The sequence below is a fragment of the Uranotaenia lowii genome, chromosome 1 (assembly GCF_029784155.1).
Source record: "Uranotaenia lowii strain MFRU-FL chromosome 1, ASM2978415v1, whole genome shotgun sequence".
In the NCBI taxonomy this organism is placed as follows: Eukaryota; Metazoa; Arthropoda; class Insecta; order Diptera; family Culicidae; genus Uranotaenia; species Uranotaenia lowii.
In genome coordinates, this window is record NC_073691.1 from 208,827,862 (window position 1) to 208,850,624 (window position 22,763).

Here is a 22,763-nt window from a genome sequence, read left to right on the forward strand (position 1 = left end):
ATATTGCACCTCGTCTCGAACCTAGACTCCGCAAATACAACACGCCAATCCCGAAAGTTGACACGTGTCTGCTTTCAAAACTTCGCGCTGGAGTAAGCTCCTCAGTTGTCTTGCCATTTTTCCACCAACTGGTAGAGAGGAAGTACAAAAATACCCCAAAATTCTACACTGATGGCTCCAAATCAACCGATGACCGAGTAGGATGTGGTATATTTGGCAGTACAAGAAACTTCGCACTTGCACTTCCATCTCAATGTACAGTGTTCAGCTCAGAAGCCTATGCTGTCTTAAGAACTGCCGAAGATTTATGCCCATCATCTGGTTCCGTCATCTTCTCGGACTCTGCTAGCGTGCTTAGTGCCGTGTCAGCGGGTAACACAAAACATCCCTGGATTACTACCTTCTCTGAACTCGCTATCCAGAAAAGTATTACCCTGTGCTGGATCCCTGGTCATTCCATGATTCCCGGGAATGAAGCTGCAGATCGTCTGGCTTTTGAAGGCAGTCAGATGACTCCTCCAAATATTCCTGTCCCGCCGTCAGACATCACAAACTGGATAAAAGACAGACTATCCCTACTATGGGCACATCGTTGGAACACCTGCCCTGAGAACAAACTAAGAGAAGTAAAAAACTGCACTCTGGCATGGACTGATCGAAACACATTTCTGGAACGGAGAGTACTTACGCGGCTACGCATAGGTCACACCAGACTGACACACGGTCACCTAATGGGTAACGATGATCCTCCCGAATGTCACACTTGCAAAGTTCCCGTAACCATCAAACACATCATCATTCAGTGCCCGATATATCACCAGGTCCGGTCGGACTGTGGATTGGCTCAAAACCTTCGGGAAGCACTCTCAAATGATCCTGAAGACGAAGAGAAAATGATACGCTTTTTACGAAAAACCAAATTGTTCGGAGAGATATAAGATAAAAGAAATCAACAACAAGAAACAGATCTACAACACTGGCAACACTAGACGCACTAGACAGACATTGCAGGAAAGGGGATGAATAACGTCCAGGCGTTAAAATCCCAGGAAAAAAAAAAAAAAAAAAAAAAAAAAAAAGAATGGTCCATCTCGCCATTCATAAAATTTGCGAAACAAAAACAAACGCCATTACGACGGTGTCGGAAAAAGTGTAAAAACGCTGCAAATAGTTGTGATTTTGGATGAAAACCAGTTAAATTACTTCTGTGGATGTTGTGGCTGATCGAGGTAGTGTTTTTAAGTGAAATGAAGCTTGATTGTCAGTGGAAATTGAAGATCAAAATGAGTGGATTCAACTATGGTTCCAGTTGTGGGTGGCACTGTGTGGAGTGGGTGGCCGGGAGGAAAATCCCATGTAGATGAAAATGTAAAATTTGGTGAAAATGTTTTTTAGTGATGAAGATAGCGATTTGGCGATTTTTTCAAACTGATGGAGATCTAGGTAACTTTATTTGACGGTAAGTATAATTGAAATGTAAAATGTTTGCCAGAAATCAAAATTAAAAAATGAAAAATCTTATCTAAAAGATTTTAATTCCACAACATGGACAACCTATGTATCCAACATCTTAAGTGGTATCCAAGTATTAAAAAAACGCTTTAATTTTATTAAAACTACAAAAAGCAAATCTTATCTTTTAATTTAAACTCTGTTTAAATACAATTTTCTCGTCTATTTTCAGGAAAATATACGTCATCAATACCTGGTTCTTCGAACTGTAGCATGGAATTCGCAAACATTAGTTTATTTGCGCTATTGGATGAACTTGGACTACAGGACCGGGTTGACTTCTACCTATTTCTGATGATGCAGCTAGTCTATCTGGTTTAGAAACATCCCATCAACATGTATGACTTTACTCTGATGGCGATCGTCTGATGAGTAAGGAAAAACTTTTAGTGATTAATTTAGTAATGAAAATGCCATGCATAGATCTAGAAGTAAAATTGCGTTTCTATCAGGCTTTATATGTTAGATTTAATTGACTTTCATTTTGACATTTTTTTGTTCTAACAATTTTTTTGGTTCTCTCTTCTTTAGGTTGATTATTTGTGCCTATATAATCGATATGTAAAGAAAAATCACGGAGTCCAAAAAAGGGCTTTATTGTTGTTTGTACCTGTAAACATGCTTGGTGAGTATACGTATTGATTGGTTTGCCTGTTGCCTCCCGAAAGATTATAAATGATAATTTGTTATTTTGAGACTTAACAACGAATATAACATTAAAAATTAAAATTTTAAAAAAATCCCATTCAAGCCAATACTACCTCCTTTACTGAGTTAGAAGATGTGCTAACATAGAAAGTAATTTTCAAAACCAGATTTATTCATTCGTTTAGCTATAAGTAGTGAAACCTTTAAACGCTTACTACCAAAATCATCTTTTTTGCAGATGCTCGTTCGAAACTTCAAGGTGACAACCAAATGCTTCTTTTTTTAATGAAGAAAGCAATGTTCTACCTTTACCCCTGCTTTATCATTCACCTGGCATACAGCTCAAAACGGCGAAAAAAAGAAACAAAAATCTAGACATTTTGTGCAAAACTTTTCAAATATATGATAACGTTTTAGAAAAAAAGTATTATTTTCAATTAACTAGTTTTGTTACGACAAAAAAGAGGAACACTAATTTTTTTTTCTTGTATTTTTTCCACAGCCGATTATAAGTTATTAACGAAAGGCCTTCCATCACAGCGTTCGACATCGTTGCATCGAATTGACAAACGAGGAACCAATTTGCTCAACAAACAGCAAACAGCAGGGGCCTTTCAATGCTACCCTGGGGCGAAAGATAAGGTGAAGGTCCGCGTAGAAGGTTTCGATTTCCCCCTCAAAGACGAGAGAGATATTGAACGACTTGAACAGTCTGTTCGTAACGACAGGCTGCTGAAGCAGAAATACGTAAGATTCAAACGATGATAGCCGGACCAGCCTTTGTTCGTACAATGTACCTAATGATAAATTTACAGATTGATTACCTAGCGACAAAGAAACCACCAGCGGTTGACCTCGTCGATGGATTCAGCTTGTTCTTCACGGACGCTTCCATGGTAAACTACAATTGGAACGGAATATCCAGCCATCGGTTTCCCAAAAAAGCCATGAAGAATTACCAGATTTTCACTTTATGTATGCTTGGTGAGAACTGATAACAATTGACAATAACCTATTTTCTTTTCTCAACAATCAACCGATATGGTTTTAATTGTGTATTCTTCCAGAGGCTTGGCCAGGGCTGAACTCGGAACGTCTTGCGTCGAAGATGAAGCGAGCTATCGAAAAGATCAATAACAGACGCAATGTGCAGCATTCTAAGCGACGTCGTAAAGCAAGAATAAATAGTTTGGTGGAAAATTTCGAGATCCTCTGAAAGATGACATAAAAAGTTAAACTGACTGAAATTTCGAAAAAATTAAAATTTACGCTATAAAGTGTCTGGGTTACCGTTTTAACATTCGAATGTTATAAGTTTAAGTAATCAATAACTTTTCATCTCTAATCTCAGATTTGACGATTTCAGACGCAATTTAGGTGAAATAAAAAATGTTCTTAAAAATATTTTTTTAATTTTTTTTTTTAGAAATTTAGAACGATTTACATATTTGTCTATGATATATGCCACCTAACGTATGATTAAATGTTTTATTCTTTTTTTATTTTGGAAATGCTGCTCGAAAAGATTCATCGAATCGGATGTCGCCGACGTTTTTGTCCGAATATGAAGGGTCCGATGATAGGAAATTAATCAACAGCTACACGTTTCCCATCAGCGATCCGGATGTATTGGACGATTTAGAGTACGCAGTAAGGAAAAACCCACGCACCAGAAAGAAATTCGTAAGTAGACGATCATTCTCTGTGGGATGTGGTATCCTACCAATTTGATTACCTACCTAATACCAATAATTCAAATTTTCTCTAACAGGTCAGTTATCTCCGACGCATCAAAACGGTCGACGAAGCGCTGAGCGATGGAAAGGTTTTTGGTCGAATTTGCGATGACTCCGCTATATTTCCCTATTTCTGCTATTCGACTACCAAATTTTCTGCAGACGGTAGGAAACGTCGAGCTTTGCGTGATTTCATGGTTTTCGGAGCCTGTATGATTGGTAAGCTGATGGATGATTTTTTTAATTTGATATGTTTAAGTCTCATCAATTTTATTTTGTTTTCAGAGGCCTGGTGCGACCACTCTGATATCGATCCATCGACTTTACCGAACATAATGAAACGTCTGATCAAACGAATTCATGTTCGGAATTACGTTCGTCTTGGTCGAAGTCAAAAGTCTGCAAATGTACAGGATGACATTAATACAGCAAGACTGTGCAAACGTTAAATTCGTACAAATAATAAATATAAGCAACCAACATCGGGTCACTAGTGTTTTTTTATACCTATATTTAAAAAATTCAACAGAAGAATCATTTTACTTATATTTTGTTTTGTAACGATTTTTTTTGTAGGTCCCTCTTTCCATCATCGAGGCGAGGTTATGCCACCCCACGGATCCACCTTTTTCCCGCAAATGCCAGCCCGATTGACAGCCTTGAGCGAGCAGCGCGGCTCCGGCGTTGATGGATTCAGCTTTCCGCTCGAAACGGCCGACGAAATCGAGCGCCTTGAAACGGCCGTTCGAGAGAGCACTATCGTGTGGAATCAATATGTAAGTGAACCACTTCCAATGCAGTTTGAAATTTTCGAACCTCTACAAAAAGTTTTAAGTTTATCGTGTGGGCTGAAATGATGAGTTCGCAATTGAATCGTTTGGCTTTGATTTTTGAAATTCGACTCAAAAGAAAATTAAAAATTGAAATGCCCGCAGAAACCTTAATTTGTAGCCAAGACACCTATGTTTAGTACCGCAACAAACCACTGTACTATACAATGTCGCTACTGTCAGCAAACAACTTGATGTTAGCTAAGACACATCTGAGTAACCTGATCAGACAGTTTTCTGAATATACAAACTTCAACACGCTACCTTAAACACGTGCGCGTGCCCAAATATAAAAATTAATTATCAATTTTTTAACAAGTTTTATCAACTGATCAAGAATTCTCTCCTCTCATCAACAGGTTAACTTCCTGCGAGACAAAAGAACAACTGTCATGGACATACCGGATATGATGAAGTTGCTTTTCAAAGATCAATCTCTGGACGGATACAACTTCAATGGTACCCAGGGCAAAATACGCCAGAAAAGGCCTCTCAAGATGTATGCTATTTTCATCGACTGTATGCTTGGTAAGTGTAATTTTGAATTATTTCGTATCTAGGTATTTTGATTTTTATATTTGAAATGATGAATCAGAGGCTGTTCAAAATTCTTGTCTACCTACCTACATATCGAACTGCATGCCACAATTTTATCTGTCTCCTTTCCGCAGAAGCCTGGCCAGAAATGCAGAACGAAGAGCTACAGAAAAATATTCGCGCCGCTGTAACGGGAGCCAGAAATCGCGAACGTGTCAAACGCTATCGTCAGAATAAATGGCGCCGCGGGCTGTTACACAGCGTCATCGATGTGGTCAATATGAAGCCAGAAGCCTCATAGGATGAAAATGTGTTGTTTAGTGAATAAGTTAATATTTCTAAGAGATGTGAGCAGCCTCTATTTTGTCATGTAAAATGAAAACCTTTAAAACAGTTTGATAGCTTTTTAGGTTGTTAATCTTTTTCGATATTTCGATATGATTCGCTATTTCTAGTTGCGTGGCCTGAGTTCACTCACGAGCAGATGGTGACCATTGTCGGCGATGCTGTAAGGAAAACTCGCTATCGCTATTCGAAACGATTATACCGAGCCACGAAAAGGCTAGAAGAGGAACAGCAAATATTCGAACCACGGACGATATGGCTTGGAACCCCACAAAACAAGAAACAATAGGGCAACGATAGAAACCTTCAATAAACTTGTTATTCAGTAAACGACACGTGAAATTCATTTTATTGCGAAGCATTTAACAGTTGTTTTAATTGGTTTTTTTTTTTCTGAAGTAAAATGTACATTCATCCACTCTATTCTAATTCCTATCAATTCCGTTGCAGTGTTCAAACGGATCCAATTGTTCAAGCAGACAGCCCAACAAGGAGTCGACAATTTCGCTTTCCCAATCCCAGATGCGGACACCATCGAACGGCTCGAAATATCAGTGCGCATGTTTCCCAATGTTCGGAAGCAATATGTGAGTACTTATTTTTCCAATTTATAGAAAAAGACTAATTTTTAAATTGTCGTTCTCAGGTGGAGTATCTGCGTCGAGTGAAAGAGCAAACGAAAGACATCCCCAAAGCGTTCCCTGTCCTGTTCTCTGATACAGCTTTGGAGCTGTATAACTACAATGGCACCGGACGAAAGGAGCGCCGAGCAATGCGGGACTACCAGATATTCCACGACTGCATGCTAGGTTTTTGTCCACAATTTATCTTTCGCGTAAAAGAAATCAATTGCTTACAGATGCTTTTTTTCTTTGCCTTCTTGTACCACCAAACAGAAGCGTGGGCCGAAGATGGTGTCAACGTGGACAGCCTTCAAGAGAGCATCAACATCGTCATCAAACGGGCGGATGGGCGAAAGCGAGCCAAACTGTTCAACTTTCGACGGAAAATTTTCCAAAACGTTGGAACAATGTTTTCAAATTTTTCCGACATACAGTCATGAAGCACGGGACTGGCCCAAAATAACGAAAGCAATCTATACATTTAGTTTATCCCGCCATACTCACTGTGGATTTCGATTGAATTTATTTATTTACCTAATTTTATTTAACATTTCCTGAAAATAAGAACGTTATTTTTCGTTTTACCTACAAGGGCAGAAAATAAAATTTTAACCAGATTTCAAATGTTCATTTACCGATTTTTATATTTTCTGGAAATTACCCAACAGCAAAGCCTATTTGTTATTACTTCTAATAGTTTTTTCTTCAATTCTAGCCTCGATTCGTTTGGTGAGTCAAGATAAGCTGCTTTCGAAAACTCAACCCTCTTCTCCGGACCACGATCGCCCAGCAAGTCCGGTGCCAACCTATACCGCGTCACGTATTAATATTGCTGGATTTAGTTTTCCCATCGCGGATGAGGCCACGGTGGAAAAGTTGGAACTGGCCGTCCGCAGCAGTTGGCCCGTCCGTCAGGCTTACGTGAATTTGTTGCGATCCCAGATGTCACGCCGCTCGGATGCCCAACGGATCTATGACATTGTGTCCAAACGCATATTCACTAATCGAGCGCTGCAAAACTACTGCTTGTCAACTGATCGGCAACCGTATTTCAAACAAGCCTCACGCAAAGCGATGGTTAATTACGAAATTTTCCAAGGCTGTATGTTGGGTAGGTTGACGAATTTGTGTCATCAAATACCTTTAGTAAAAATATTTTCTTTCTTTTCCAGAGGCTTGGTCTGCAATGGGAGTTGATAGTGCGGCATTGAACAATGCCCTCCGAGCGGTGGTCATGGTCATCAGTAGAAAACTACGGAACACCGTAGTTGGCAAGCGGTACTAAACGGCAAAAGCTTCGCTATCAATTCCAATATAAGTTAAAACTTTCAAAATGGCTGTGTTCTACAATGGGAAGAAAAAATTGAAATTCGCTGTGCTACAGTTTGTGATATGATTTCTCAACATTTTCTAGTGTACAATTAATTAATAAAATATCTACAATTTTAAGGTTCATTCTACAGAAAACTAGAAATCATTGTCTGACAAACCCTTGTTTCACAAACTAATCAACTAAAGATTTTTATTTATTATTTTTTCCAGGGTCTACGGAGAAGATACCAATGATAGATCCAAGTCACATCAAGGTGGAATACAATGAGGACAGTGAAGACCTACTATATTCTCCACAAACGACGTTCTCAACTTTTAAAAGCGATAGCATTACGGGATTTACCTTTCCAATCGTTGACGAAAAAACGGTAGAAAAACTGGAGGCTTCCGTCAATGCTTGTCCACAGATTCGTAATGAATACGTAAGTATCTACCACCGTTTTCGAAGCCAGAATCGCGGAAACTGACTTGAAGCTTGAATGTTTGCAGATTAATGTTCTTCGACTGAAAAAGCCACCGGGCATCGATCTGTTCAGTGTGTTTCATCGGCTGTTTGAAGACGAAGCCATGTACGGTTACAACTTTTCCGGTATCGCAGTCAGTCCCTACAAACGAAAAGCAATGAAAAATTATTCCATTTTTGTCGAATGTATGCTGGAAGCGTGGAAGTTCGACGGAATGAACATTTACCTGCTTAGGGAGTCTCTCAGTAAGATTATCAAATCTATCAACTCGCGCAAACGATCGCGTCTATACATTTTGAAGCACAGGAACAGGACATGTCGGAAGAATTTGAGGAAATGAGCTGGATAACCGTCATCAACAGACACTAAGTATTGCTTATAGTGTTGGTTTTTCATTTTCTAAGAACTTTGAAAAAAAAAAAAACAATGTTCGCCCCGTTATGCAAAAAAAAAACAGGTGAGTGTAGTAGAAAATGTATCTTTTAATATACCATGAGTTAAGATTACTTGGCTGTCGACTTCAAAAGTTTCTATTAAAATCGAAAACCCTCAAGAACTATGCAATGAAGAACGTATAAAATGATAAACTTTTTTTTTTATTTTCAGATCCGCTTGAACTACTAGTTTACTGATGATGTGATATCTACCAAAAATTTACTTTAAAAATAACTGAGTGTACACGCATATGATGTGATGCTAAAAACTGTCTTGTCAAGTGGAACGAAGTGTTATTTTTTTAATATTACTTAATGATTTCTGCTTCATTCTGTTCTACCAACATTTGTGTTCTAAAATATATCATTTTGTATTACTTAGATGACAACCTTCTCCGAAAGAATCTTTTACTGAACAATAAAATGTAAGAGTTTTTTTTTAACAGTATGCCTATCTTTCAGATAAACCACGCTGTCGTCTGGTAAAGCTTGAGGCAGCTGAAGAATCTTCAGCGAAAGATGCACATGAAGAGAAACAAACGGAACAAAACGTGTGCCTGAACTTGTACAATATCGATGCGAGTTTAGACCCAGCGCAAGCAAAACAACAACGGAACGGAAAACCATCATCAACACCGGTGCTGGTGATACGCGATCAAGATCCAAACATGGAACAGGTGGAATACATCGAAGACGACGAAGAGGAGGAAAAAACTGGTAGGTCGCACATGATCAACCAGGTCCACACGCGGTCCGTCGTTAGTGGGTTCAATTTCCCCATCTCAGACGAGGAAACGATCGAACATCTGGAAGCGACCGTCAACTGGAACGTCCGAATCCGGAACGAATATGTGAGTATGATTGCACGATAATTTAGTCAAGTGTAGAATGTATGTTAGGGGGGAAGATTTTCACTCAGAATGGCAGGATTCGCTTCTGAAATCACATTCATTCAGGCGTCCTTGAGAAACGAAACCGAGAGGAACATTGTTAGGGAATCCAGGACAGCCCGTTTTCAGGGTTCATTTCGAGATTACTTTTTGTTTTTGTTTTTGATAGGAGCTTAATCCATTTAGGTCATTCTTCCTCGTTGGAAATGATGTTTAACCCATTGGGGTCATTGGGTGTGGTTTTTGGTTCAGATTTTATGTAGAAGTTTAGCTTTGCGAAGGAAAGCCAGAACTTTGGTTTTCGAGATCACTTTTTTTTTGTACGGGATTTTCATCCTCTGGGATGATTCATCCCTACGTTTCGAGATTACCTGACCTGCTAGCTGAAGACTGGAAAGGTCAGTTGTGCTAGCGATTGCTCAACATCGTTGGTTGAGTATGCCAGTTCGCCCAGTTCCTTTGAAATTTCGAGACCTTATGGCTGATGTCATGCTGAAGCAACTAGCAACGCGACCTACAACGCAACGTTCACACGACTAACCAGCTCTCATTTGATCTCCATGGAAATCGCGCAGACCTGTCATACTGGTCGCTTTGTATAGCGCGACCAATCTGATGCCAATGTGTTTTGTAGCGCGACTAGTAGGAAATCCAATAGGAATATTGTTTTTTCTCGATTTGAAGCAGTGATTCCGGGTTTTAAGCACAATAGTACGAAGATCTGTCCGAACTTGTGATAATAAACTAAAAAATATCTTAATCGGCGAGAAAATTTTCATGAATTCTTAGTTCCGGCAAAAAAAAACAAGGAATTTTGTCGGTTCAAATTTTGACATTCTTGCAATCCGGGTCGTGATTCGATGAGTTTTTGATAGCTCCCGAAAGAAAGGAGACGATTCAAAGCATTATCAGATGTAGAGAAGTGATGATTTGTAGGGAATTTCAAAGTCACAGGTCGCGCCAGCATGACATACCAATGCGTTGCAACGCAATCTTATTGGAACGTTGCGTTGCGTTGCTAGTTGCTTCAGCATGACATCAGCCTATGGCACAGGAATTGGATAAAATGGGAAAAACATCTACACCATAAGAACGACGTTAGATTTGGATAAAGTGTCGTGGACCCCAGCGATTGTGAAATCTATCTCAGAAACGAGAAACTATTATACTCGGCTAGAGCATTCCGGGCGCATCATAAAACGTCACCTTGATCAGCTATAAAAGGACACTCGACTGTTGGGGAGCGGAGAACTGGTTGTTTCTCCGAAAGAACCAAAACAGGGGTCACCCTCAATAGCCACAGCGTCGATGCCGGCGAAAAGATCTTTCAACTCGGGTTTAGTTGTTCATAACGTGGCAGCAAGTCCATCGGGTTCCGTCGTAAATAACGAAACGAGCGTAGTGGATACAGTACCTGAAATTGACAGAACTAAGGAAGTGCCCCTTAATAGGAATAGTTTTGTTGAGCTAGAAGTTGAGGAACTAAGTTCAGCTGAAAATGAAGGCTATTTCACCCCAAATGAAGAAGATAGCTCAGAACAAGAAGAACGTATAGGTATAGGTAACGTATAGGTAAAAAAGATTTAGTTTAAACGTAGTGAGAAATAAGAGGAAATTGAGAAAATTGAAGGAAGCCCTTCCGCCGGATACGACAGGGTTTTCGAGCAAAGATGATGCTGAAGCTGGATTGGTCGTTAGTGGTTTCGCCAGAGGTTTCTGGAGACTACGAGACAAGCAAGGACGAATTTCCAAAGGTTAAACCGTTTTTACAGATGTTTGCTATTAGCAGATGTTTTTCAAGTTAAGACGGGGGTGTAATGTATGAGTGAAGTGACATCGAGGCACCCCTCTGTACGAAGACATCGAATCCCAATTCGAGTTCTCTCCTCGCTTAGAACGATCGTATTTCTAACTGCTTTTCATATCACCTAATAAATATGTATTTTAAGTCAGAAAAATAGTGCCCTTAATTTGTCCGGAATATCGTAATCGGGAACTATACTGCATTAACTGTTCAGCTCGATAGTCCAGCTTCGATTGACTTGTTTATTCTTCGTATATGACATTCGAAGTCGGGTCACTTGCGAACGATCTTAAATCGACTCTCTCTCGTTAACGGAAAAGCTCAGAAACGACAAGGACCACATCGATCTTGATGCTAGTTAGAAACTCTTGGAGTACATTCATCCATCTAATTTTTCTGTTAACAACTCTCTCTCACTGTTAAAGAAAAAAAGACGTCTTGTCGAGTTAACAGCCAATCCAAAAGAGACCAGCTCTTTTGTTGGTTCTGGTTTATTTATGCGCCGTAGGTATTGTAAAGGCTGCCACACAATACAGCGTCGATCGTCGCGTCGCGTTGACATTTAATTTTGAGGATGCCATTTTCCGTTTGAGTCGCCACAATGGTGCGTCGCGTCAGCGAAGGCATTGTACTAAAACGCAAAACTTGTTCTAAACGGCAGCGTTTTCGAGCGTCGACGTTTTGGTTTTGAAAAATATCAAAATTTAAGCGCGTCAGCATGGGTTTGAACTAATCGTATTTGATATTTTTCGTCAAAGATTGACACAAACAGATTCAAAAATCATATCATCGTTATTTTATCTCTTCGATGATACACATTTGTTGAAAAACGTCATTGAAATTTATTTTTAACATTATAATGATAATGATGAAATTACATATAAAGCGTTTTTAAGAAATATTAACTTGATTTGTATGTTCCCGTTTTTTTTAAATAAAAATAAATGAAACATTTTGCGTTGGAGTTTGTGAGTTTTCTCTCAATATTTCCCTGTCAGCCCTGTCAGTGGACGCTATATTGTGGTGCAAAAATTGTAGAGTGCGTCGCGTCAGCGTTTTAGTACACAACGACGGCGTTGACAGCTGACGTGACGCGACGGACGACGCGGTATTGTGTGGCTGCCTTAACCTGCGTACATCGTGTACTAAATTTGAGGCGTTACGAGATACACGACCGGAAACTTTCATACATAATACTAATAACACTTCTAGGCAGAAACAAAAACACTTCTACACGCAGAAAAATATATTTTAAAAATAATAAGATTTCGACCAAAAATAATAAAAATTTTGGTTGGGAAAAAGCACAAATATATTTTTGATAACACTGACAAAAAACATCGAATCGATTTGAACTTATCGTTTGATTGAAACTAAAATACACCTTTTTTAAAAATGATTCGAAATTTCTGTCAAAACGATAAAACGAAATTGGGTTGAGAATTACAAAATTTTTATTGTTCGAAAATTAAATCATTGAGGGGTTAATTTATTTTTATTTCAAATTCAAAAATAAAATGATGATTTGAAGAGAAAGAGAAATTTCGGAACATTAATTATTTTCTTTATTCACAATAACGAGCCTAAACCATGAACAAATTTCTCTTTTACCAACACCAATGGCGGATTCAACTAATTTCCATTCATGCTGGCTTTGGAGACGGCTTCCGTTGCTTCCTGAATCCACCAAAAAGGGCCAAACTCGTTTTCACACACGATCATGATTTTTCTTGGAGCATCGGATTGTTGCCGGAATCATCTTAAGCGGATCGACCAGCGCATCTGGTGACTATAGCTGGCCAGACGTAGCAATAGGTCTGCATATCATCCGCTTGATCCTGTGACCTGGCAAAGACTACCGTCCCTCATCGATCCCTGGCTACTTTCGGTGAGGCCCGTCATCACACGCACCGCTGGAATTTCTGTGAACGCTGTTCTGTATTCTTATTTTGGGCATTGGGCTTTGTTGGAATTGGCACCTCCAATGAAACCTAGAATTTGACTGGGACCGTTTGATGGGATGAGGCAGCTGGAATATTAAAAAACAAATTTAGGGAGAGGGAAGAAAATAAAATATTTTGAAGTTGGAACCAAAATATAATATCTGGGGGAATGGTTGGGTAAAGTAAAATAAGCAACTTACCATGAAGGCATGCTGGCCGAGAGACAACCGCAGGAAAAAAGCTCCGTCCATTCCGCAGGATATGTTCGCGCTCGCGGGTCAAACATTTTTCGGAAATCGACTTTAATCCTTTCGTTTTTTTCTTTTTTTTTCATGTCCCAACAAGATACACGATTACTGGATAAAGCTTGTTTTTCGTTTGAAAACAAACCAAATTTAAATTTTCATTAATAAAAAATGAGTGTGTACAAATAACAAAATTTTGTAATTATTTTCAATCGATTTTTTCATGAATAGAATTCAAAATTATGCATTGTAAAAACTAAATAAAATAACAAAACGTTTTGTTGAACCGACCCCCCGTCTTTTTTCTGCGTGTAGGCAGGAACCGTCTAGCTTCAGAGGCGCTAGAAGTAAGACCTTACGGTAAAAGTGCGGCAGACTGTCACCGCGGAATTCCAATCGAACTGTCAAAAGTCGTTCCAATCGAGCATAACCATTTTCTGCTGCACTTTTACCTAAGCCCTACAGTACTAGTTTGAAATAAAGCCCTACAGTAAAAGGCGGCAGAAAATGGTTATGCTCGATTGGAACGACTTTTGACAGTTCGATTGGAACTCCGCGGTGACAGTCTGCCGCACTTTTACTGTAGGGCTTTACTTCCAGCGCCTCTGAAGCTAGACGGTTTCTGCCAAGGAACTACTTGAGCCATCCAACTTCACTCCCTTTTCCCGCATGGGAAGGGTCTCGAACTAACTTAGAAACATTTTTCGAAACAAAATTACGGCACATACCACATATGGCTCCAAATAATCTCCCATGCCAAACGCTATCTTTGATCACATTCGGTTTCCTTTTTTATTCCTTCTCGAGTTACTTCACACTCAATCTGCTCTCCTGTGTTCGGGACGATTTCGTCCTGTATTTTCAACAACTGAAATTACAGGACGATTTCAAGACAGAAAAAGAGCACAGGAAAACAACTGCCAAATTATTCTGTAAATTCGTGACAGTTTTCTCCTGTGTATGCGGGAACTTTTAGAATAGTCCTGTAGCTTCAGGACGACATTCCGCCCCTGTATCCTGTATCTTTCGCGATTTTCATCACATGGTTGTCCTGGCCGTAGTAATATCTGCAATGCATAGGAACATGTAACAGGTATTACGCTGAAAAGAAAAATGATAGACGCAAGTCTCCCATTTTCCAGGATGCCTACATGTTTTGGCCATGTTGATGTAAGAAGAAGAAGAAGTCCTGTAGCTTCAGGACGACTTATTTTTGAGAAAATTAAAAAAAAATTGTAAACGCCGGATGGCGAAGATACTTATCTGATCCCAAACAATAACCGATGCTGGTGCCTTAAACCTTGTGCCCTGGGTCCATGCCAGTAAGCTAAACTGAATCAGCCATACAGGCAACAAAGCTGTGGAACCTGGGGCTGAGATGAAGGAATTTTGTACCCGAATCGACGTAAAGTTAGAAAAGTGTGTGGGGGTGATACGGTCAAAATTTGGTCAAGGGAAAACGCGTGTAAATCGGTGAAATCGTTTATTTAAAAAATCAAATTAAATTTCTTTTTTAAGTTTAATTGGTATAAAATTCAGGAAAAATATTCAGTTAGGCTTCCGCTTTTCCAAATCCGAATTGCCGGGCCTTACGCTTAACCCCTGCCATCAGATTTTGTACAGCCACCTTGTCCACCTTCTTCGCCGCAGAAAGCCGCAGCTGCTCGTCCTTAGCAGTTTGTTTGGTCTTCTTTAGGTTCCGCTTGACTATAGCCCAGTATTTCTCAATCGGGCGGAGCTCTGGCGTGTTGGGAGGGTTCTTGTCCTCGGGAACCACCTGCACATTGTTGGCGGCGTACCACTCCATGGCCTTTTTACCGTAATGGCAAGATGCCAAATCCGGCCAAAACAGTACGGAACAACCGTGTTTCTTCAGGAAAGGCAGCAGACGTTTATTCAAACACTCTTTCACGTAAATTTCTTGGTTGACAGTCCCGGAAGCTATGAAAATGCTGCTTTTCAAGCCACAGGTACAGATGGCTTGCCAAACCAGATATTTCTTCGCGAGCTTTGACAGTTTCATGTGCTTGAAAATATCTGCTACCTTTCCCCTTCCTTTTGCCGTATAAAACTCCTGTCCCGGAAGCTGCTTGTAGTCGGCTTTGACGTAGGTTTCGTCGTCCATTACCACGCAGTCAAACTTCGTCAGCATCGTCGTGTACAGCCTCCGGGATCGCGCTTTGGCCGTCGTATTTTGTTTATCATCGCGATTTAGAGTCACTACCTTCTTGTAAGTCGATAGTCCGGCTCGTTTTTTGGCTCGATGCACGGTTTTAGACGATACACCTAGCTTATTTGCGGCATCTCGGAGAGAGAGGTTAGGGTTTCGCTTGAAACTACCGGCAACTCTCTTTGTCGTCTCAGCGGCTTCCGGTTTTTTGGATTTACCCCCGATTCAGACTTCCTGGCTTTCGACAAACGTTCCCCAAACACTTTAATTACATTTGTAACGGTTAGTTTGGCAACTTTTAGCGATTTTGCCAGTTTTGCGCGCGAGTTGCTCGGATTTTCGCGATGCGCGAGCAAAAATTGTTACGCTGCTCTTCTTCCTTGGACAGCATTTTGACAACAGAAGAGTGAATTCCAAAATTAAAATAGAAGCAACATTCTACACAAACACACCTTCATAATGAGGGGTGTTCAGGTTTTTTAAATGCAAAATTGAAAGAAATACGTCAAGTTGATATTGACCAAATTTTCACCGTATCACCCTTTAACTGGAATAAAAAAAACATGAGGACTATTTCAGCGATTTCAACAAATCATCGAGCAAGCCAAATATACCGACATCGTTGAACGGAATTATGCTTGAATCAACAGCTTTTCCATTTGCATTGATTTCATTCCGGGATAGATGAGTTTCTCTTTGAAGTTCCAGGTTCTCGTTGTGCATAAGCACCGCATTGATTAGTTTGTGCTTTTCTTCGCAGGCTTCAACCAGAATTTATATTCTTTTCCGAAAGAAAGCCACTGACTGCACAAAACGATAAAACGAAAAATTTTACTCTGTGCGACAAACACAATGAGAAAAATAACAGATAGGCGAAACACATGGTGAAAAAGAGAAAAAAACATCTCGTTGCTTTTTGTGTAGGATGACAAGAGACAGAATATTTTACAAACACTTGTCTAACGCGAGTCAGGAGAACATTGTCCTGAATTCACGGGGTTATTTCGAATTTCTGTGAACTCGTATTCATGTCATCCTGAATTTCAGGAGAAATGAAGTGTGACGAGATTCGTGTTTGATTTCGTTCGAATGTCGTGAAAATTAGACAGTTTCCCGAGTGGAATATTTGCCATCTTAGTGTACTATAAAAGTTGTATGGGGATGAAAATGCTTCCAAATAAAATTCTACTCTCTCATTTTGACCATCTTTCATTTCATGATTTCATCTAACTTTCTATCTGTCTAGAAAATTTCATAATCATTACTAAAAATCACATAATATTTCATCGATTTTATCGATTCACCGATCTTATTCCTTAGATAAGTCTAATCGTCCCATTAACAACCAATTTTCAACTAATGTCCAAATCTTCTATTACAGGTAAACTTCCTGCGCTCGAAGAAACCCATAAATATGGATATCATTCACGTATTCCATATGCTGTTCAAAGATGAGGCCATGTACAACTACAACTTTTCCGGCATCTGCAATCGGGGTCCGAACCGCAAGGCGATGCAAAACTATACCATTTTTGTCGACTGTATGTTGGAAGCGTGGGAAAGTGACGGGATCGATCGGGAAACGCTGAAGGATCGCCTCTGTCACGTCATCAAGAACATAAACGGACGCAAGCGGAATCGGAAATATTTTGCCAACCGCAAGGCAAAAATTCTCGGCATTCAGCGCCTTTAAATGACTCCTGATGGTTGTTGCTAATAATAAATTTTCTTTTTAGGCCTACAAATAAAAGTTTAAATTTTTGCTCTATAAAAAATGCTCATTGTTTTATTGACTAAAAATAAATTTATTTTATTTCCATACTAATGATTTGCTCCATTCACAGAAACCAGCAATCTAATGGAGCCGACGATCAAGATCGAGGAAGATAGCAACGAGTTCGATGAGTATGCTTTTTACTCGGAGCACAACGTGAAAAACGATGACAGCAGCAGTCAGCAGGACAAGTCGCCGAACGCTACAGCGGCACGGGTGCGGACCAAACTAGAACCGGCACCGAAGATGCAGTTCAGCGATCTCTTCCAAATCTCCAATGTGTGCAGTCAGAACAGGAATCTGATGAACAATCCCTTCCCGGTGCACACCGTCAACGAGCTGAACGAACTGGATACTTTGCTGCTGGGCAATCCTGGGTTCATGGAGAAATGCGTGAGACATCTTTCTTTCCATAATTTTCAATCTTATTTAAAAGATCAGTCGAGTGAAACATTCTCATTCGTATTTCGTAGTCTCACTCTGCCCGATCTATTATTTTCTTCAAACTAACTCTAAGTCCCTTCTAAAACTGCAGGCGCAAATGATGCACAATGCTGTACGCAATGAAACTCTGGAAAACGTGACCGGTCACATGCGGCTGCTGCTAGAGTTTGCTGTGGATTATGCGGTTCTACTGAAGTACAGCTGGTTCGGTTTTCTGCCTCGTTCACCGATAGCCCGCGGCATGGGGGAACAGCAACCGTTTAGAAACCTGATCGGTGTGATCCATCTGCTGCACAGGGCCAGACGCTTGCGTTTCGGCAAGTGCAGTTTGGAGGAAATTCACGAGGGGATCGAAAAGTTCCTCAAGCGCAAACTACGCTGCCACGCTCTGTTTGTGAAGAAACAAAACTACGTCGTTCAGAGTAGTCCCTAGAATTAAGTGAAATATTTGCCAAAGATTGCATGCACAAACCCATGCTAGTCAACCAAGTACTAAACCACTCTTAGATCTTATAGCAGTATTAAACTGACCCACAAGATAGTTAAATTACGATAACAGATGGCGCTTGAGAAGCGTAAATATGCAGGCACTCTGTTTTTAGAAGCCAAACTAGTCAGATACGATTGATATTACCATATGCCAAATACTGCACAACATTTATTTCTAGTCTTCGTAGAAAGTGTTAGTCATAGTAATTTATTTTCCCTTGTTTTAAGTTTTAATTTATAATATTTATTTATTTTACAAAAAAAAACGTTGATACTCTTATTCAAACAAGTTTTCCATGTAATACGCCAAATATTGAGTTAAGTAAGGTGATTTCATATGTGCCATAAATATTTTTTGAGATTAAATTTTATCCTCCATGTGTGTTTTCCAAATGTGAACCAATAAATCTAACAAATCATCTCATGCCAAATAAACATATATCGGAAAAAACATTCAAGCAGAACATTATTAAAACAAGAAATTTTAATAAGCATAAGATTAACAGTAGTTTTTAATAACCGTTACAGGAGCAACCCATCGAAGGTACAGAAAAAAGAATACCGATCGAAATCCTTTGCCCAAGCACAAGGCCGGACCACAAAAAAGGGAACCGTACGTGCTGCTGTTGCCAGATGGAAAGATAGTTGGCGTACGCACCGGGCATCCCGATAGCTTAAATAAATACAACAATCCATACACCAAGGTATTCAACATGGAAAAAGTGCTGACAGACCCGGACCTCTACGAGAATCGCAACGGTGCCAACATACTGCGGAACCTCCATCAGGGCTCCAAACTCACCGATTCGGAAAACAACGAGCTGGTACGAATTTGCTGCGAACATTTGCAGCGCTGCGATGGGTGAGTGATCATATTCAATACAATTCACGCGAATCTGATTTTCAATCAATTTTTTTACGAACATAGCTCCATGTACCCAGATACAGACAAGAAGGAAATATTGGCCAAATCGATCGTACACACGTTTCCGCAGTTGGCCTGCAGTACCACTCCCCACGAGCCGCATTCGCTCTACTTCCATCGCAAATTGGACAACGTCGGGGACGATAGACACTCCGGCAAGATCAACAACCGGTTCGATACGATCGTTCGAAAAGCTAACGGACGCAACCGCTACAAAAAGCCTAGCCACGTTTTGTTGAGTTGAAGGGTTACGTTTTATAATGTTTCAATTTAGATAATAAAAATTCCATTACTTTTCCCGGTACATAACTGTTAATGGTGTTAAGGGCATTATGCTAATTAAAATATAATCTTTTAGTAATTGTTGATTTTTTTTATTATTTAATTTAACATCTAACATAATTTCGATGGTATAACGATGAATTTAGAAATCCGAGTTTATTTTATGCAGTTTAAGAAAATCCCTAAGTTACCAGCTACCAATTTATATATGTTAGGGTTGCAATGGATGTATAGGAAAGTTATCATGATCGAATTTTGAAAACCGAATTTTGACCTGTGCCAAATTTCAGCCCAATCGGACTCCAAGCGCTCCAAGTTTCAAAAATCACCAAAAGAGGTATGGGAATTACGCTTGTGATAGGGAAACACGTCTTGTAGGTTTGAATAGTTATTAGGAACTAAAATTTATTTTCACTAAACTTAGTCTACGATTGCTTAGATTTAACTTCAGCATATCTGGATTACTTCGACTCCAACACTCCTCCCTAATCCAAGATCCCGATCAAAATCTTCTGGTCCGAGATTTTGGTTGATGAAAGTGGTTTGGTGAATCCGTCGGCTGCCTGATGTTTCGTGTTGATGTATTGTACATCAATCGCTCCGCTGGTGATAGCATCGTTGACAAAATGGTATCTGATGTCCATGTGTTTCGTCCTCGGGTTATATGCACCATTTTTGGCCAAACACAGTGCAGATTGATTATCGCAGTATACCTATCAACTTCGTTGCTCCACAAATCATCCACAGCAGGTTCCGCCACCACAATGCTTCCTGAACAGTTTTCGCCAAAGCCATCAGTTCCGCTTCACACGAGGAAAGGGCGACCGTTGGTTGTTTCTTCACACTCCAGGAAATTGCGCCACCTTGCAGCACAAAAACGTAACCGGTTGTGGATCGCCTGGTATCCAAATCTCCTCTCCAATCTGCATCGGTGTAGCCAACAATGTCAGCATTGCCATCTCTCCGGTAACAAAGTCGACTTCCTGTTGTTCCCTTGAGATAACGGAAAAACCGCTTCACCGCCGTCCAGTGCTTTCTGCCAGGATTGTGGCAAAATTGGCTTACCACGTTCACTGCATACGAAATATCGGGTCTTGTTGCTTGAGAAAGGTATAGAAGACAACCTACTGCCTCCTTATACGGTGTATTTTTCATTTCGTCTTGCTCCTCGGGTGTGCTTGGTACCATCGACTTGTCCAATTTCTCGCTTGCCTCAAACGGTGTACTAGCTGGATGACAATCAATCATTTTGAACCGATTGAGAACATCTTTAATGTAGGTTTCTTGATCCAGGGTAATTTCTCCTGCCTCCAAATCTCGATTGATCCGAATTCCGAGACAGTATTTAGCGATACCCAAATCCTTCATTCGGAATCGATCACACAGGAACCTCTTCAAGTGCTGTTTCGTCCGATCATCGTTGGTAAAGATTAGAAAATCGTCGACGTATATCGTGACGAAAAGCATCTTTCCTTCCGTGGCCTGATAATAGAGACATGTATCCACCTTCGATTGAGTCAATCCGAATTCTTGTAACGCCTGGTCCAACTGGTTGTTCCAGACCCTACTGGACTGTTTGAGACCATACATCGCCTTGCGGAGTCTGCAAACTTTCCTTTGATTACCGCCGAAACCTTCAGGTTGCTCCATGAACAGCACCTCGTCCTTCAGATCGCCTTGCAAAAATGCCGTAACCGCATCCATTTGCTCAATTTGCAGATCGTGTTTCACCGCCATCGCCATCAAGAATCGGATCGTGGAATACCGTACGACTGGAGCGTACACCTCGTCAAAATCGATGCCTGGTCGCTGAGAGCACCCCTTAACGACCAACCGTGCTTTGTACCGCTCGACCTCTCCGCTGGCTCCACGTTTGGTTTTGAACACCCATTTGTTTTTTATCGCCTTCTGCCCTTTTGGTAGATCCTCGAGCACCCACGTGTTGTTTCGAGTGCTGCAATTTCCTCACACATCGCCGCAATCCACAGCTCACGGTCCGGCCGACCGAGTACCTTTTCATAGCTCGTAGGATCGTCCAAACATTCGGTCGTCTGCGTTGGTGGGAAGACATTTTGGCCAGTATAAGTCGAATAAGAAATGTAATTGTTATACTTGCCTGGGTACCTGCGCTCCCGACCGCTGCGCCTAAACTCATGCTCTTTTTCAGAAGGTCTACCAGATTGCGGTGGGAGCGCGCGATCTGCCACCGGATGCTGCAAAAAATCGTTTTCTGCTGACGAGCTTGAAGGTTCTTCCGAAACTTGAGGCACAGTTGCCTCAACGACCGTCACAGCTGGCTCAGGGAAGACAATTTCCAAGAAATTGACCGGTTCATGTCGCTTGTCCTTCAATCCTTCACATCGACATTCATGGAAAATAACCACATCTCGACTTTTAACGACGTCTTGAATTTCAGTATTGTATACCCTGAAGCCTTTGGTATCGTCAGCATAGCCAAGGAACACACATCGCTTTGATTTCGGATCCAGCTTCTTTCTTCGTTGTTTTGGCTCGTGAACCATCGCAGTCGAACCAAACACCTTCAACTTGCTCAAGTCGGGCTTCGATCCTGTCCAGGCTTCTTCGGGCGTAACACCATTCAGCACACGTGTCGGGCAACGATTGATGATATAGGCTGCCGTGTTCACAGCCTCAGCCCAAAACTCCTTCGGTAACTTCGCCTCGTTGAGCATACAGCGAACCTTCTCGAGAATCGTTCGATTCATTCTCTCGGCCACTCCATTTTGTTCCGGCGTATACGGGCAGGTCTTCTGATGTCGGATACCTTCACGTTCTAGAATTCGCTTGAAACTTGAGTTCACATATTCGCGGCCATTATCGCTTCTCAACACTTTTAGCTTGAGACCAGTCTGGCGCTCAACCAAAGCTTTGAAATTCTGGAACGCTTCAACGGCTTGATTTTTCGTCTCCAAATTATAAACGAAAAGCTTCCTCGTAGCATCATCGATGAAACTGATGAAATACCTGCATCCTCCCAGCGACGGAATCTCGAATGGACCACACAAATCAGAGTGTACTAGTTCCAAACGCTCTCGTGCCCTCGTCGTGCTAGTCGGAAACGATGCTCTAGCTTGTTTTTCTTCGATGCACTCCATACAACCAGCAAACGATGACCCATTGAGCTGCATTCCCGTTGAGACGTTTTGAAGCTGCTTGAGACTGTGCACGTTCAAATGACCAAGTCTTTTATGCCAAAGATCTAGATCATTGCATAAAAACGCCTTCGGTGCTTTCCGATTCAGCCGGTATAATCCTCCATCAGCAGTTCCCGAAACAAAAATCTGGCCATTTTTGTTGAGAACCTTGCAGTCGTCT

The 22,763-nt window shown here is 40.7% G+C and overlaps 2 protein-coding genes and 1 long non-coding RNA gene across 3 annotated transcripts; all 3 read left to right on the forward strand.

The window, feature by feature from the left end:
* Positions 1 to 1,091: 1,091 nt before the first annotated feature.
* On the forward strand, positions 1,092 to 3,356 carry LOC129745870 (uncharacterized). The gene is made up of 6 exons (XM_055739242.1): positions 1,092 to 1,459; positions 1,685 to 1,884; positions 2,044 to 2,137; positions 2,663 to 2,907; positions 2,976 to 3,135; positions 3,228 to 3,356. Coding segments are annotated over exons 3-6 (414 nt in total). The 5' UTR covers positions 1,092 to 1,459; positions 1,685 to 1,884; positions 2,044 to 2,130; the 3' UTR covers positions 3,230 to 3,356.
* Positions 3,357 to 3,391: 35 nt separating this feature from the next.
* On the forward strand, positions 3,392 to 6,980 carry LOC129745880 (uncharacterized). The gene is made up of 8 exons (XR_008737206.1): positions 3,392 to 3,537; positions 3,686 to 3,843; positions 3,932 to 4,115; positions 4,182 to 4,672; positions 5,086 to 5,254; positions 5,719 to 6,195; positions 6,255 to 6,417; positions 6,505 to 6,980. It is a non-coding gene; the product is annotated as an uncharacterized LOC129745880 (long non-coding RNA).
* Positions 6,981 to 7,535: 555 nt separating this feature from the next.
* LOC129745862 (uncharacterized) lies at positions 7,536 to 19,468 on the forward strand. Its single transcript, XM_055739231.1, has 6 exons — positions 7,536 to 7,985; positions 8,053 to 8,484; positions 8,634 to 9,312; positions 16,895 to 17,680; positions 17,823 to 19,082; positions 19,149 to 19,468. The coding sequence occupies exons 4-5, from the start codon at positions 17,372 to 17,374 to the stop codon at positions 18,162 to 18,164; spliced, it is 651 nt and encodes a 216-aa protein (XP_055595206.1). The 5' UTR covers positions 7,536 to 7,985; positions 8,053 to 8,484; positions 8,634 to 9,312; positions 16,895 to 17,371; the 3' UTR covers positions 18,165 to 19,082; positions 19,149 to 19,468.
* Positions 19,469 to 22,763: the final 3,295 nt, after the last annotated feature.